Source organism: Crinia signifera, chromosome 2 (assembly GCF_055691185.1).
Source record: "Crinia signifera chromosome 2, ASM5569118v1, whole genome shotgun sequence".
NCBI lineage: Eukaryota > Metazoa > Chordata > Amphibia > Anura > Myobatrachidae > Crinia > Crinia signifera.
In genome coordinates, this window is record NC_139218.1 from 151,102,783 (window position 1) to 151,120,053 (window position 17,271).

The 17,271-nt window shown below is 43.9% G+C and overlaps 1 protein-coding gene across 1 annotated transcript in view; it reads right to left on the minus strand.

Annotated features, from left to right (window-relative positions):
• NUDT3 (nudix hydrolase 3) overlaps window positions 1-17,271 on the minus strand; it is a 39,930-nt gene that overhangs the window by 10,214 nt on the left and 12,445 nt on the right. Inside the window, exons 2-3 of the mRNA XM_083173118.1 lie at window positions 12,928-13,038; window positions 673-717 (exon numbers count right to left, since the gene is read on the minus strand). Coding sequence (XP_083029244.1) covers window positions 673-717; window positions 12,928-13,038 — 156 coding nt within the window. The remainder of the gene's footprint in view (window positions 1-672; window positions 718-12,927; window positions 13,039-17,271) is intronic.

Here is a 17,271-nt window from a genome sequence, read left to right on the forward strand (position 1 = left end):
CACAAATATTTGCAGTAGATTTTTCTACTGAACTCTATTCTGACGAATGAGCTTATACAATTTATCCTACCCAAGCAAGGGCACATACCCTGAAAGGTATTCTTTTAAGAAGTGTAAATCTTATATGTTTTGTGTGTCCTTATGTATGTGTGTGTGTGTGTGTGTGTGTGTAATGTATAGAGTTATTTTATAAAGAATTAATAAAAGCTAAGTTTACTAAAAAATCCACAGGGGAATTCCCCCTACTACACCCCAATAAACACTATATTACCACTCAGATTCCTAGGACTTATACAACCCTCTAATTGACTGAACGCCATCATAAAAATCATATTGTCTAACTAAAGAGTGCCCCAACAAAAACAGAGTATTTTTCTTTCTTTCTTCCTCTGGTAGTTTGCTCTCTAGGGAGCACCTCCACTTTTATTAATTATCTGATATTTCTATCATTGTATAACTAGCATCAGTGGATTCATAATTGAATAATCACCTACTTCTAGATTTCCTACACCAGTGCACTTGTCCCCCTCATACCCCTTTTCCCTATAAACAACTAGTTACACTTACCTCTACTGATGGCTGCTGTCATCAAGTCAAAGCATGTAATGCATTAACACTTTAAATACTGCATTAATGAAATTTAATTTAACAGTAAATCTAGGATTACTTTACCTCAAACACACCCAGAAGACGACCTAGCGTGCCTTTAACTCCAGCCTAATGGGAGATAATATAGTTTTATATAAAACAACGGTCATTAACATTTATTTATAAAGTATAACATACATAGTAACATACAATAAAGATAAAAACAAACTAATTACAACAGCAAAATACATCTGAGAAGGAGTCAATTCTAAGTAGAAATGTGGAAAATAAAACAAGAAGAATGCAAAAAATACTGATCCTCTACATAAGTTTTGGTAAATGGTAAAACCCGATAAACCTAATACAAGTTGAGTATACCTTATCCGAAATGCATTTACCTTATGACACACACAAAAAAAAAAAACTACGGTTCTCGGAGTATTTCACATAAGGGATGTACGGATACGGGATACTCAAAACTGTAATGTTAAAAGTAGTTAAACCTTGGTCCCATGAGCACTTTGAATGCTAGTCCTTTTCCAGATTGAAAAGCTATAGGCTTCACAGTAATCATTCACGCCGCTGCTGACAGATTAAATAAGGAAAGGGGACTACCACGGGAATTATTAGAACTCAGAGTATGCTGGATGCAACACTTTACATGCTTAATAGCTCTACTTTGACAGTGGAGAAGAATTCTTCTTTGACTTCAGTCAGTTACCAAGGGAGCAATTAAGCACTAGAGCTTTTTAGATGGAAAACTTCCAAATCATTCATACCCTTAATTGTTAATCATTTTCTACAAAAGATAATTATTTTTTTTAAATTATAACATTATGCGTTTAAGACATTTTACATATAGATACATAAAGTATGCTGCTGCCTTGTGCATGTTCTGTCTATAAGGTTGTTGTTTTTTTCCAAAATAGTTTTTTTTTTTTTTAATTGAGTTTTTATTTGTACAAATAGACAAACATTTTTAAAACATACACTTGCATACATGACAATTACATAAAAAAAAAAGAGTTTGCACTGTACGACTTAAGGACACTACCTTTTAAGAGATATTAAGTAAGAACAAGATAGAGAGAACGACAGTCAGACAATTTTCTTATTCCTGGCGGGTTAAACTATGGTATTTGTACTAGACTGTCTTGTTTAAAATCTAAATCTCCAAAATAGTTTTTATTAAAAGGTTTTGTTCTGTTAAGCACAGAAGGGGAGGAGGGTACAGAATAAAGATGGGGGGGGGGGATGGGGAAAAGGGTACAATTCAAGATACATTGATACTGTATATATGAGAAAAACAACAATAATAATAACGCAGGGGTCAACAATGGATATAGTAACAATAATATGATACATTTTCTAATATGTATAAGTATACTATGATGGTTCTCCAGTAAATAGACCATATCAAATAATTGGTTTGCCCCTTCAGTTGAGGTTATATAATCCTACTAGCAAGCCCATGGCATCTTTGTAGAAGAGGGTTTATTGGAAGAGGGTAGGCCCATCATTTCCATTTGGAATGAATGGTGAATTTTCCTGACAATTTTACAGAGTGGTGGGGGGGGGGGGGGGAGATAGGGGAGTGTTTTTTTCCAATCCTGGGCTATTGCAGCCCGGGTAGCTATGAAGAGGTGGCCTAATACATAACATATTAGGTGAGGAATATCTGATGGATAAACATGGAGTAGCGCCGGCAGAGGAGACTCTTGGACCAAAACCCCAAGGATTTTTGAGGCAAGGTTGAAGACTTCCCTCCAGAGTAATCTTATTTTCGGGCAGGCCCAGAAAATGTGGAAGGTGTCTCCTATCTTGTTACATTCTCCCCAGCATAGGTTGGAGATTGAGGGACAGATTCTGAGCAATTTAGCAGGGGTAAAGTAAAGGTCATGCAAGAGTTTAAAATGCATTTCTATGTGGTTGCTTCATTTAGAAATCTTATGTGATGTAAGATAGATTTTTTCCCCACTGTTGTTGGGAGAGAGAGAGAGAGAGAGAGCACCAGGCTCTCTTCCCATTTTGTTTGTATAGAGGATCTAACCTCTGGGGTATCAACTTGCAGCCCGGAATACCAAAAAACTTATCGAACCTTTAGAGTTACCTATAGCTAATTTTGATAATATATTTGGGAAGGGGAGCAATATCAGACCTGATAATCTTATAGCTCTTCTAATCCAATGTACAATTCCATTATAAGAAAATAGTTCCCTATCTGGGATGTTAAATTGGGATTGAATAGAGCCAAATGGGGTTATGGAGACACCGTCTACCAATGCTGCAATATAGTCAATGCCGCAGGCCGTCCAGTTGGATAGGTTTATATTAGACATTCATTTTGATAGGGCCTGTAGGGAAAGAGTGCGGGAAGGGAGGGAGACATATTTTGGGGATATTACCAGTGTGCCCTATGCGGAGAGAGAATCAGAGATAGAGCGTACTTTAGCAAATGAGGGGGGTCTTAGTTGGGAGGGGGTCCAGAGTACATCCATCAGTGATATGCGGGAGAACAGCTGGCTCTCCAAGTCCACCCATTGTTTTTTGCCTTTAGGTAGAGACCAGTCATTTATTTGGGCCACTAAGCAGGCTTGTTGGTATTTCCTTAAATCCGGGACTTCCAGGCGCCCCTGTCTACGCAATCTAGTTAAGCTCTTGTATGCTAAACGGGGAGGTGTTTTCTTCCAAATATATTTCAAGATTATTGAGTGAATTTGATTAATGGTTTTCTGTGGGACTTGATAAGGAATCGCACGGAAGAGATACATTAGTCTTGGCAGTACTGACATCTTAAAAGCGGCAATCCTACCGAGCCATGATATCTCCAAGCTAAACCAAGCATTTAACAATGTATCTATTTGGGATATTGAAGGGGAGTAGTTGATTTCTGTGGCGGTAGCTAAAGAGTTGGGGATGTTAATCCCAAAGTATACAATGTAATCTTTCTTCCAGTTATATTTGTGATTCTGTTTAAATGTGGAAAGTTTATCAGCACTCAAATTGAAAGGTAAGGCCTCGGTCGTATTAAGTTTATAGTATGATGCTGCGCTAAAACTATCAATTATGTCATGGAGGGCAGGTAGTGAGGCGTCAGGCTTTGTTGCTAAAAGAAAAACGTTGTCAGCAGATAAACTTATCTTATGGAGGGAAGAGCCCACTTTCTATATCGGGGAAGTCTAGAGATTGACGAATCGTCATTGCGAGGGGTTCTATTGCTAACACATACATGATGGGGACAGGGGGCAACCTTGTCTTGTTCCATTGGAGATCTTAAAATGGGGCGATGTGAAACAGTTATTGTGCACTACCGCATTTGGCGAACTATATAGAGCTAGTATAGAGGATAGGATTGGTCCCCGAAGGCCAAACCTTGTCAAGGTTTCGGTGAGAAAGCCCCAGTGTAGCCTGTCAAAGGCCTTCTCGGCATCTTCCTTTATAAGAAATGTATTCTGCCAGGTCAAAAACCCTTCTAGTATTATCAGTAGCCTGGCGGCCTTTAACAAAACCTACTTGCTCCGGATGAATCAGATTGGGTACCAGGGGGGCCAGTCTGTTTGCGATTAATATAGAGAAAATTTTTTAATCAGTGTTAAGCAAGGCTATTGGTCTATAATTTTGACAAAGTGAGGGGTCTTTTCCCTGTTTATGAATTGTAATAATACAGTCTTTTAGCATTTCATCTGGGAGGGTACCAGTGTCTGTAGCATACTTAAACAAGGAGGAAAGAGATGGGGCAAGCTCATTAATTTATTTTTTATAAAATGTGTTGGAAAAGCCATCCAGGCCTGGGGCCTTCACACAGGGGGAGGGATTTAACTACCTTTATAATTTCTTCCTCTGACCATTTTGCGTTAAGGGTTACTAAGTCTTCTGGGGAGACTTTGGGAAAACTTAGGATTTCTAGGAAGGAGGTTATTAGATTTGGGGTAGGTTGGGGGGTATCAGGGTCTGAGTTGAGGTTGTATAAATTCTTATAAAATTTAGCGAATGCTGCCGCAATATCAGAGGGGTTTAGGAGTTTCCTCCCGTCTTGCGTCTTGAAAAATTTAATTCTGTTTCTAGTTTGGCGAAGTCCAAGTTTAGGAGCTAAGAATTTACCTGATTTGTTACCCAAGGAGTAGAATTTCTGTTGGAGTTTGGAGTATGAATACTTCATGCGAAATTAGAAACAGTTTTCGAAGTTGATTGCGGATAGACACTATTTCCCGTTTCAAGGCCCTTGACGGGAGGGATCTGTTAAGGGACTCAGCCTGAAGTAGTTTCATCTCTAACTCCTCTAACTGGTTTTCTAATCGTTGCTTCTTTAACCTGGCTCCCGTTTGAATGATAACCCCTCTAAGGGTGTCAGATGTGGAGTTGAGTTCTAGATATGAGGAGAGAGTTTTTGAGATAGTTACCAGGGCCTCGGGGGAGTCTAAAATATAATCCGGGAGTCTCCATGGTTTAGGAAAAATTTGGGAAGGGTTAGGGCTCCATGACCAGGATACTGCAGCATGGTCCGACCATGTAATCAGCACAATATGTCATTTTACAGTGTGTTGTAATGCCCATTTATCTGCTAGGATTAGATCAATACGTGAGTACGAGTTGTGAACATGCGAGAAAAAGGTGTAATCCTTAGTTGAGGGGGATTGTGTTCGCCATACATCATAAAGGTCGAACTCATTAAGAAGGTGACTTAAAGTAAGAGATGTATGGACACCTGGGAGTGGCCTGGACGAGTTTTGGGATTTATCAAGTTTTTCATCTAGCACCAGGTTAAAATCGCCCATAACAACTACTCGGCCCTTCTGGATTATCTCAAAAAGTTTTCGTAAGAAGGCAATTTGATTAGTATTTGGGGCATAGAGTGAGACCAGGGTAATCTCCACGTCATCCAATTTCCCCACTAGAATCAGATATCTCCCATCTTTATCTGAATATTGGGACCCTACTACAAACTGTACAGAGTTATGAAAAAGGAGTGCAACACCGTTTCTCTTAGCAGGGCCATATGAGAAATAACCCGTGGGATAGCGAGTGAAACTTGGGAGGGGCAGAGGCCAGAAAGTGAGTTTCCTGGAGATCAATCATTTTGGCCTGTTCAGCATGGAAGGTTTCTAGGGCTTGGCATCTTTTACTTGGGGAGTTTAGGTCGTTTACGTTTAAAGAAAGAAATGTAACCATTGGGAAGGAGAGACCAGCTTAGTCTTGACCGAATGGTAGGTGAAATGAAGTTGTACCCCATATGAAGGAGGTGGCATGGGGAGGGGGAAATAGAAGGGGGGGGGGGGGGCAAAGGAAAGACCAAGAAAGAACGAGAAGACAGAATAAGCCCTGGAACCAAGGCCACATTGTTTGTCACAAGGAAAAGGTGGTGACAAAACAAAATCCATTGGGGGGGGGGGGACCTCCAATGGGTCTCACACACAACTTAATACAGTAAAATGGCAGATCGGGATATATATCAACTGTGATAAACGAATGGGTGTAAATTGTGGAACTATGGGAGCCTCGTTTAATGGCAAAGCTCTAAAACACCATAGAAATATTATGTACAGACTTCTTTTAACTGTGAGAATACACTTGCATAAACAAACTTGGAAAAGAAATAACGGTTAGAAGGCCTGGTGGGCGACTCCCACCCCCAGGCGCAGAAAACTGCCCAGCCGGGGGAAGGCAGTCGGCACCAGTAAAGAACACAAAAATGATGTATAGGGCCAAGTACCACCATAACGTTTAACATGTGATCGGTGGGGGTGTCTTACGTTCAGGTCGGTGACACTTGAGCTGGAGCTGGAGCTTTGGTTTGCGGGATCTGGATGTCCCATTCTTCAAGAAGTTTCACTCCGGCCTCAAATGAAGTGATTACGAATGTTGAAGAGTCATAGCGAACAATCAATTTCACCTGAAATCCCCACCTATACTGGATATCATGGTCTCTTAGAGCGGTGGTAATTGGGCGATATGAGTGTCTCTTATCCAGGGTGTATTGAGAGAAGTCGGGATATATATTTGTATGCCTCCCAAGGTGTCGGAGGCATCCATATTTCTAGCTGCCTTGAGAAAATCTTCTTTCACGTGAAAAAAGTGGACTCTTAGGAGAACGTCTCGGGGAAAGGTGGTAGAGTAGCCACTCCGGGGTTTAGGTAAGGGGTGGACACGATCTATGATTAGATCCTGTGAGGATGCTGAGGGGAGGAGCTTCTGGAAGAGTCCCCTTAAGACTCCCCTTATCTTGAGGTAGTTCCTCCTTGAGCTATCTTCAATATCCGCTATCTTTTCACGTAGGGAGGCTACTTCACTTTGGGTCTCTGAGTGCGATGATAGGAGATCATTGTGGGAAGTTACCAACTCCTGCATTTTGTCCTCCAGGTGTTCAGTGCAACTTGTGATGCTCACTATATCTGCTCAGAGGGACTGGATAGAGGAGTCCAAGCCTGAAAGGATATCTGTACGGAAAGCTGAAAACATTTTAAGCATCATGTGGGTCGTCAGAGGAGCTTGTGGGTCAATATCTCTGCCCAGGTCCGCTGATGGGGCGGAGGTCGGGGATGTAGTCATAGTTGTAGGAGTGGTGGAATGTGCAGGACCACTCGAGGAGGAATTTCGACTCGGGGTCTGGTTTTTGGGGAATTGTATAAGTGCTGGTATTTTAGAGGCCGCTTCCCTCTTTTTGATGGCATTATAATAGAGATAAGTAGACAAAAAGGTAAATCGTAGGGGTGTAGATCCTAGAAGGGGAGGGTTCTGAGGTCTGCCGGTGAAATTGAAGTGTTATAGAGGATCCAGAGAGAATTCTAAGTTTAGCCGCCCATGGAGTATGTGGCGTTGGTTATGGTGCGAGACCCATTTAGGCAGGTGGATCAGAGAGCCATTAGAGAAAAAAAAGACTACTCATCAACTTTCACTCCTGCAGAGTAGCAGCCCGGCCTGCGGTGCTGCCCAACCAGAAATTGCGGCCAGGTACACTGGTGGAGAAGATGCCAGGTTGTACGTACTCTGTGGGGAGGCACCGGTGGCGTTATGTGGGTTTTGGGGTAAAATATATCTGTGGGCAGCAGGAGGGTTCTCTCAGCCTGTCTGTCCCTGCTATCTGCTAGAGCACTTCTCTCTCTAGCTCTGGCACCCCCTATATACTGTATATGCGGTATCAGTCAGCAGGTATCAGGGTGGGTCTGTGGTCTCCCACCTAATCCCGAGGCACCCGGTGCCCAGGGCTAAATGCCTCCTTATAATGCTGTGGGTTGAGGCTCCTGTGTGCTGCTGGCCGATTCCAAGATGGGCGCCGCTGCAGGTAGAAGAGAGAGCCACCCAGAGCTCCACGCTCCCTACGGGCCACCACGGACTCCAGGTCAGGGGGGGATCACTGGGACGGGGAGGGGGGGTCACCGCTCACCTCACAGTGCCCAGCGTCACTCTCCAAAGTTCCAAATTCCGCCGCGATCGGGTCCCAGAGCTCAACCGCCGGGTGCGGGAATAAATTGAGTAGGCCGCAAACTGCAGGGCAGGATTTTTCCCACCCCCGGCTCCGCAGCGCTCTATGCCTCAGATCGGGGGGTCCTCTTCAAGCAAGTGAGTGTGCCTCCAAGCAGGAGGGGGTCCAGGGCAGGTACTGTAGCAATTTTAGGGGAATTTAGGCCGGAGCTCTGTATAAATACGTCCTGGCTCACTCAGCACTAGGCCACGCCCCCCCTGTCTATAAGGTTTATACCAGAAGAACAGCTGCATCAATAATATTCACAACTGAAGGCTTTGTGTGTCACCTTTAGGCTGCTTCTTAATTATGTAAAATGTCAGAGATTCATGCACTAACCAGAACACAAATGCACATTACACTGTTTTACCGCAAATTAATATGAACACAACAGGAAGATTATCAAGCTCAGGCTAGACCCCCAACTGCCTTGGGAAGGCACCCAACCAGCCAGATAGTACTGATCCCACTCTGTGCAGCTGCATCATTCAGTATAACAGCACTGGTCTTACAGGGCATGTCAGTGGTGTATTTATAATGGGTGCAATGTGCGCAGTGCATCCACACCGCACACATGACCCACACCGCACCCATTTTAATACTTACTTGTCTGGAGTCCTGCGATGAAGGCAGCAGCACTGCCAGAATTGACAAAAAATGGCCGCCCCACCATTTCTTCGAAGGTGTGCGTATGCGCAGAAGAGCCTGAGCGCTCTAGTGCTCAATCTCTACTGTGCTGCTTTCCGGGGAGCTGTGGGCAAAAGAGAGGAGGAGACCCAAGTGGAGGAGGCTGCACATGGGACTCCTCTCTTAAAGTGCCTCTGGGTCATATATTTATCTGTCAGTTTTATGCTCCATTTGTTTATCCGGTTTTGAATTTTTGCTGTTTACAACACAAGTGAAACTTGTGCTACCTTATAAATAAAAGCAATTAATAGGGGCTGCCCTGTTTTCAGACATAGGGGGTTATTCTAGTTCACTCGGGAAGGCACAATCACGTTCTAATGGACAAAACCATGTGCACTGCAGGTGGGGCAGATGTAACATTGGGTACTTATTTCCTAGCACGGCCACAATCGCGGGCATCGTGTACCTTAAAGTTAAGGTACACGATGCCCGAGATGGACCCGATTTCCTTTGAAATCAGGTCCATTTTGCCGGCAAAGGCGAAATCGCGGGCATCGCGACGGTCGCGACCATTAACATTGCCCCCGACGATACCGACGCGATGCCCGCGATTTTTCCATAGGCTTCAATGTTAAAATAATTTTTAACATTGAAATCGGGAGCATCGCGTCGGTCTTGTGCCATTATAATGGCACAAGATGAGATGGACTTGATTAAGTCCATCTCACATAGGAAACAATGTGAAATGGGCCAATATGACCCATTTCACATTATATATGGCCCCGTCGTCACCCCACGATTGACGCGAACCTGAAGCGTGGCGAGCGTAGCGAGCCCGCGAGGGGCAGCGGTGCGCGTCCTCCGACCTTTTCATTCCCCTACTACCCACGTCGGCGTGGAGTTAAGAATATAAAGTGTGGCGAGCGCAGCGAGCCACCGAGCTGAAGTTATACGTGTCCCCTCGCGGGGCTCGCCGACGTGGATAGTAGGGGAATGAAAAGGTCGGAGGACGCGCACCGCCGCTGCTCGCCACGCTTCGGGTTCACGTCAATCGTGTCGTGCGGTTCAGGGTGTAAAATTGGGGGTCAAGGGAATATTTTACATTGAATCCAATGTAAAATCGGGTCCCAGAATTCACAGAATTCTTACCTTCTAATGCCTGAGCTGTGCCACCATAAATGCCCTTTTTTTAAGTAAAGACCCGGGAGCTATAGAAAATCCAAAGGGCAGCATCTGAAATTGATAATGCTGATGAAGGACAGCAAATCTAAAGTATTGTTGATGATTGTGAGTGATAGGCAAATGCAGGTAAGCATCTTGAATGTCCACTGGCATACTCAAATGCCAGGACAATAGAGTGGAGGGTTTCCATGCGAAACCTGGGTACATGGCTAACCCTATTGAGTGTCATTAGGCTAATGGACTTTGAAAAGGGTAGAGTAGAAAGCTGTCTAGATGAACTAGTATATTTACCCTGGATTGTAACAAATATTGAATATCTCCATGGAGAACCACGGCCTTGATTGGATCTGATGGAAGACCCATGCAAAAGAAACGTTGAGGAGAACACCTCAGATAGGTGAGAGGGGACCTGTGTGAGACCACTTCTCATACCTAGGCATCAATGATGGTCTGACGCCAAGACGCTGCATACTGAAGAAGCCACCCTGGGATACCCCAGAGTAGCACACCCCCTCCCCCCCCCCCCCACTTATGTGGCAGGTTCGTTATGAGGCTTTGCACCTGGATGTCTGGCAGCCTAGGCTTGTTTAAACACATGGTTTGGCAGATCTTGTCCAATGCTGTGGCAATCATGTCACCTGCAAAGGGGTGAGATTCTAGCACCTTTTTGGAATCCAAGTCCACCCTTCAGAAGGATAGCCACATGATCCTCTGGATCACCACATAGGTTACAGACACTTTGGAAGCAAGGACACCAGTATTCAAAGCTGAATCTACCATCTCTAATATGGCAGATCTGAGACAATTGTTCCTTGGTAGCATCTGAATGTTTGAGCGCATTTGCCCAGCCCTCAATAACCTTATAGAGGCCGAAGCCATATATGTTCCTGTAATAGCATCAGCATAAGAGTAAATAGTACACTCTGCAGCTAGAAGGTAAAAAGACATTTTGGAAGCTGGCACAGATTGCTAGATTTAATCCAGATCTCATGCATGAGTTCGGTAAACTGAGGGAATTCTGCTTTAACAACCTTTTGGCATTTAAACACCAGAGTCTTAAGGTGCCCATACACAGTGCGATGATCACACCCATTATGGGCTGGATCGCAACACAACGCATGCGATTTGCGTGCAGTGCGATCTGGGGGCAGAACAAAAAGTATGTGTTGAACATACTTTTTATACTGTGCAATGAGATGCCAGAAGGAGCGCACATCGCATCGCACGGTGTATGATCACCTTATGGCATAGGTTCCTTATCCTCCAATTGTAGGACTATCTTGACTGCCTGCACCAGTTTGGGAATGTCATTCCTTTTTCACCAAGGAATACTCAGGGAGATATCATCTGACGCCTCAGAATTGTCAGAGGCAGAGTGAAAGCGGACAATCAAACAAACATAACATAGTCATAAGATGCGATAAGGAAGACACCCAAGGTGGTTCCTGGTGCAAGCTGGTGTGGTGGTGTGCAACACTTAGCACACAGACCGTCCTGAAGAGGTTGTGAAAGGCATAGGGCGGTATTCAATGTCCTGAATCGCTGGTTACAGTGATTCAGATTTAACATTCGCCTGCCAATCGCCGGTTTTTAGCAGTGAATCGCCATGCATGGGGATTCGTGGGGAGTCGCCAAGTCACCCTATTCAACGTGGCTGAGAATCGCCGGCCCTAACGGCGATTCTCAGCCATACCGGCGTTTCCCTACACAGCCTCATTAATGTAGTCAGTTGTTTAAAAAATCGCAGATAAATGCTAGAAACAAGCAAATTACCCTGGACAAACGCTTCCCATACAGCAGACGGCAAACGCTGGGAAATCTGGTCAAAGGGCAAACGAAGGAGTGAGGTGGGGAGGAGAATCATGGGTAAGTGAGGTGCACCATGGGTAAGAACAGTGCTTTGTGGGAGAAAAAAAAAATACCTGAAAAAATTAAATATATATTTGTATAGCACTTCTACGACCATGACATCACACAAGGGCAGCAAATAATAATACATTAGACTTGCATAGTTAAATAGAGCACTTAAAACCAATTATTTGACATGTTCCTATAAAAGTTCACCATAAAAAGATGACGAGGGGCACTCGGAGAGGAACGGCGATATGAAAGAAGAAAAAGGAATCGCCAACTTCACATTGAATACACTTTTGGCGATTCCCCTCAACTACCGTCGATTCCCCATGAAAAATCCTATACACAAAAAACGGCGATTTGTACAGGAAAACATTTGGCGATTGCAGCTTCATTCACCGGTCGTCAACGGCGATTCTAGCTCATTGAATACGGTGATTCGCATTTGGAGCTCCAAAAATCACCGTCAGCCACGAAAAAACCCCGGAATCGCCATAAAACTTGGCGATTCCGGCTCATTGAATACCGCCCATAAGCTTTCTAAACAAGATCTGAATGTAATTGGTACAAGAGCTCCAGCGTCCTTAACGATTACTGTCTAATTTGTCAGGTTTAGCATTTTGAATTTTAGTGAAAGAGTCTGGAAAATATATTGTGTGTCATTTTTTATCTTGCAGTACACGGAACCTCAATTAGTGTACCGCATCCCCTCGCATGGCTTTCCTCACTCAGCAGAGATTATGGTTTCCAGTCATAGCCCACATGGATTGAAAAGTATGATTTTTTTTTTAAATGTATCAAAAAATTTGAAAAACTCAGGTCGATCATATGCTGTGTCACTAAGGCCCTTATTCTAGTTCACTCTTTCTGACAAAATCCTTCTTAGATGGACAAAACCATGTGCACTGCAGGGGGGCAAATGTAACTTGTGCAGAGAGAGAATTAGATTTGGGTGGGGTTTTACTTCAAAGTGAGATCTATATTGCAGTGTAAAAATAAAGCAGCCAGTATTTACCCTGCACAGAAACAAAATAACTTCCCCAAATCTAATTCTCTCTGCACATGTTACATCTGCCCCCCTGCAGTGCACATGGTTTTGTCCATCTAAGAAGGATTTTTTTCAGAAAGAGTGAACTAGAATAAGGCCCTAAGTCTCTGGATTCCCAATATTCCATCATCATTATTAAGTCTTTTGGAATAATTATAGAACTCCCTACCTCTTCACAAACTTCACGAACAGCTGCTGCACTGGGTTCCTCTTCCGGCTCCAGGCCACCACCTGGAACAATCCAACGGTCTGGATAACGACTGCTGCTTACTAACAGCACCTGTAGGGGGGAAAAAAGACAGTATTTGCAGACTATAACATGTACATTTATGTATAAGCATGTCAGGCTACTGTTTTAACATTCTAAGTCCCTGTACACACTGGGTGATTTTTCAGCTGAAAGCTGCTCAATTTACTTGTCTTGCCCAGTGTGTACGGGGCAGTGGTGAGCACGGATGCACACTCCCGCATCATGTCCAGCGGCCGCTCATCTTACCAGCAGATGAGCAGCAGAGTGGATGGCTTTCCATAGCATCCTGCTATGGAAAGTTGTCCACCCCAGGGAAAATAGTGGTAGAAGGGCAAAAAACGCTCAATGTGTATGCACTGACCGTTTTTCAGCCCAGCCATTTTCCCCATCATCGTTATCCATACACACTGGGCATAATCGCCCAGTGTGTATGGACCTTAAGTTAATCAGTTTTAGAGCACTTTTCCTTTTATACATTTCATGTTTGCCTCAAAAACTTTATATAAAATAAAAACAACTGCTTTAATATCTGCAGATAACCTCCAATAATGGGTGTTTTCATGGAATAGCCTGCAAACATGCCCCTAAATTTTTAATCTCCTGGAAGTCTGATGAGATGTTAACAAACCCCTCGTATGTGCTCTGAGATCAATGGACAGTTTGTATGGGCCACTTAAGTGATTACAAGTTGGAGTTGGCTACACAGTTCCAGAAGATACAATCATACAACTTTCTCTATGCTAAATGTTCCCTCTCCATATGTAATAAGAAGATTCCCTAAGCATGTATTACTTCACCCAATATATTATATCTAAATAGTTAAAAAATGACTTACACAGTTGACCACAATTTTCTTTGCAGGCCTTTCATTATTAAAAGTAAAATATAAAAGCGATCATCTATGCTAGATTGCTAGATTTAATCATTTAACTATTTTAAAAAAAAAGTTCTGGGGCACCTCCAACATGCATGCCGAGTGGGAGCAGGAACAAGAGACACCCTCAATTAGCTCCCACTGCTAGAGCAAAGGGACAGATCCAAACCCAGCTATGGAGAGAAGAGGACCCCCGTTGGGAACAGGTAAGTGTGCAGTTGAGGGATGGGAAGAGATGCAGAACAGAAGGGGGGTCAATCCTCTGCCAACCAAATGAAATTGTGTTCACCTTTTTGTTGCCATTCATTTAATGTACACCTTATCACCTGATCTTAACCTATCCCTAACTGCTCCAGTCTCCTGAAAGTGGTTCACCACAATGGATAAAAAGCACAGTGCTTTGATTAAATTTGAATAAAGGGGGTAGGCACCCCGACTTTCCTCATATTCAGGATCCTGTTCCTATGGTGGGACTGTGATGATAAATAATTGGGCAGTTTTTTATGATTTTGTACCACTCACGATTTTGAGTATCAAGTCCTGCAGATTTCTTTTGAAACCCTTTTGGAGTAGTGCTGACGGCTCTTTATCCTGGAACAGTTCCGGTGACGTAGCAACGTCGGCCACACTCCTGTAGCATCGACTCACACTGTTGTCGGCCATATTGGCCCTAGGTATAAATAGAGCCAAGGGGACATTATCTTTGTAAAAGCTGGGAACCCACCTAGCGAAATGCATCAGGCACTGACACCCCTATCCTCAAAGAATCCAAGTGAATTAACAACCAAGGATTCCTGAACCAGGGCTGATTTTTACATATAAGGAGCAGAACCTGCACAGCAGGATAAAGAGCCGTCGGCACCACTCCAAAAGGGTTTTCTTTCAAAATTGTAAGTGGTAGAAAACAATAAAAAAAACTGCCCACTTATTCATCAACAGTCCCACTATAGCAGTGGTAGCCAACCCTAGCCCTCGAGAGCTACCAACAGTTCACATTTTCCAGACAACCTAGCTGCTGCACAGCTGCACTCATTAATCACTGACACATTTTAAAAGATCCACAGATGGAGCTAATTAGCTCACTTGTGATTCTGTGAGGAGACCTGCAAAACATGCACTGTTGGTAGCTCTCGAGGACTAGGGTTGGCTACCCCAGCACTATAGGAACAGGATCCTGAATATGAGGAAAGAAGGGGTGCCTACCCCCTTTATTCAAATTTAATCAAAGCACAAACTGTGCATTTGATCCATTTTATGTTGTTTGTATGTGTTTTTTAAGATTATTATCAATTTGTATTAAATATATTAATTAGACACGCTTTGTGTTATTAATAATCCACTTAGCGCAGATACTCTTTGCTACTTTTTTCTCTTTAAGGGACTGACTATGCTTATATTTATCTGTGGATTTTTTGATAAATAGCCCTGAGTTAGCGCCCGTTAAAAACTGTCCTTGTTACAGTGACCACCATTGAAATTGGTTCACCCCCTGGGAAAATCAGGTATGGGCCATTGGGTCAACAGGGTTGAAAGGTCGACATGAGTTTTTCACAAATTTTTGCCCCTTGTTTTCTGCACTTGCCATGCTTCGGGCATGGGCCTTGCTGTGCTCGGCACACTATTTTATTCTCCCATTACGCTGTATTGGATAGTAGGGTATGAAATACTGCCTGTTGGCATGGCGCAAAAAAAGTGTGAAAAACTCATTTTGACCTTTGCAGTTTCTGACCTTCCAACTCTGTCAACCTTCGCCAAGTCAACATGTTTCAGTGGTCAACCCAATGCATGTTGACCTAAATAGGGTCGACATCCCGTGAAAATCTATGAACTGGGTCAAAATCGCTTAGTGTGTATGCACAAAGTGATTTTCCAGCCAGCAATTTTTACATGATCACCCAGCATACACATAGGGCAAAAACACCCAGTGTGTATGCATCTTTAGTGCCAGCTAATAAATCTCTTACCAGCAAATTTGAACCAGTATGGCCTAAGTCACTGCCACGGGTGTGGTATCGGATCCCGACAGTCATTAGACCGACATCGGGATCCCGACTGCCTGGACTGCCAGACAGCGCGCGGGGGGAGCTCAACAAAGCTCGGTGGCCGTCGGGATCCTGAGTGTCTGTGTTTTAACAGTCGAATTCAGAAGTCTGTGTAATGACTGTCGGAATCCCGACTGTCAGCCATCCGGCAACCACTGCCACATGTTTTTGGTCTAATGGCCAATAAAACACAGCATTATCCAAAATCAGAGTTAACCATAAGTAAGATGAAACTGCCATCTTTGCTTACTTGTCATATACCCAGATAATCTAAGCAGAGATTGAAGGCCCCCCATACACTGGGTCCGACTTATCCTTAGGACAAGTTGGACCAGATTGCCCGGCAGCTCCCCAGGAGGCTGCTTATGGTTTGGCATGCAATTTCTTGCATGTATATCCCTGGGGAGCTGGTGGTGGGCGGGCAGCAGGGTCCCTCTGCGGCACTGGTCAGCGGGAGTGAGTAGCACTATTCTTCTGCAATATCTTCCCTTCTAGTGATCGATCATGCTCAGTGAAAAAAATGGGTCCCGGGCACCCCTCACTTTAAAAAGTTGGGGTCCCACACCACTGTTTCATTACAGATTATGTTTTTTGATCTCCCCATATAGCAACAGACCACCTACACATGTACCATAGATTGATTGGAAAGGGGATATATATGTGTAAATATCAGTTAGGGCAGTACAGGGGCCAAGTAGAGGTCTAGGTGCAGGCAATGCTGGGGTTAGGGAAGGGATAAGGTTAGTTAGTATCTGAGGATGGGTAGCCAGGAGAGTGTTAGGTGCAAGCAGTGCTGGGAGTAGGGAGGGATGAGGGTAGAAGGCAGCTTTGGCAGTACTGGGTGGGCAAAGAGGGGATTAGGGACATTCAGTGCTGGGGGTAGGGAGTTCTGACTGAAGAATAATATTTTAAATGACAGTATCTGCACTGACTGTCTGCAGTGTCACTGTATGCTGTGTCATGCAGATATACATGTCATGGTGACATACTCTATTTTGGGGTCATGCAGATAGAGCATTTTGGTACAGAACTGCGAGTACATAGGGGCCCGTGCACAGGTTCTACAGAGGCACAGAGCATGCACAGGGTTTATAAGGGCAGGGCACAACTGGACATATAGTGCAGAGTATACACTGGGTACACATGTACAGATATACATAGGGCATAGCACTGGGCAGCACAGTGTGCACAAGATACATTGGGGCCGAGTACACCGACCATATAGTGCAGTGGTTCCCAACCTTTTTTCTCTCCCGTACCCCTTGATTACGCTTTTCATTGATAAGTACCCCCTCCTCACATTTTTAAATATGGACAGTACTTAGCGGTATGCGGATCCTTATATTA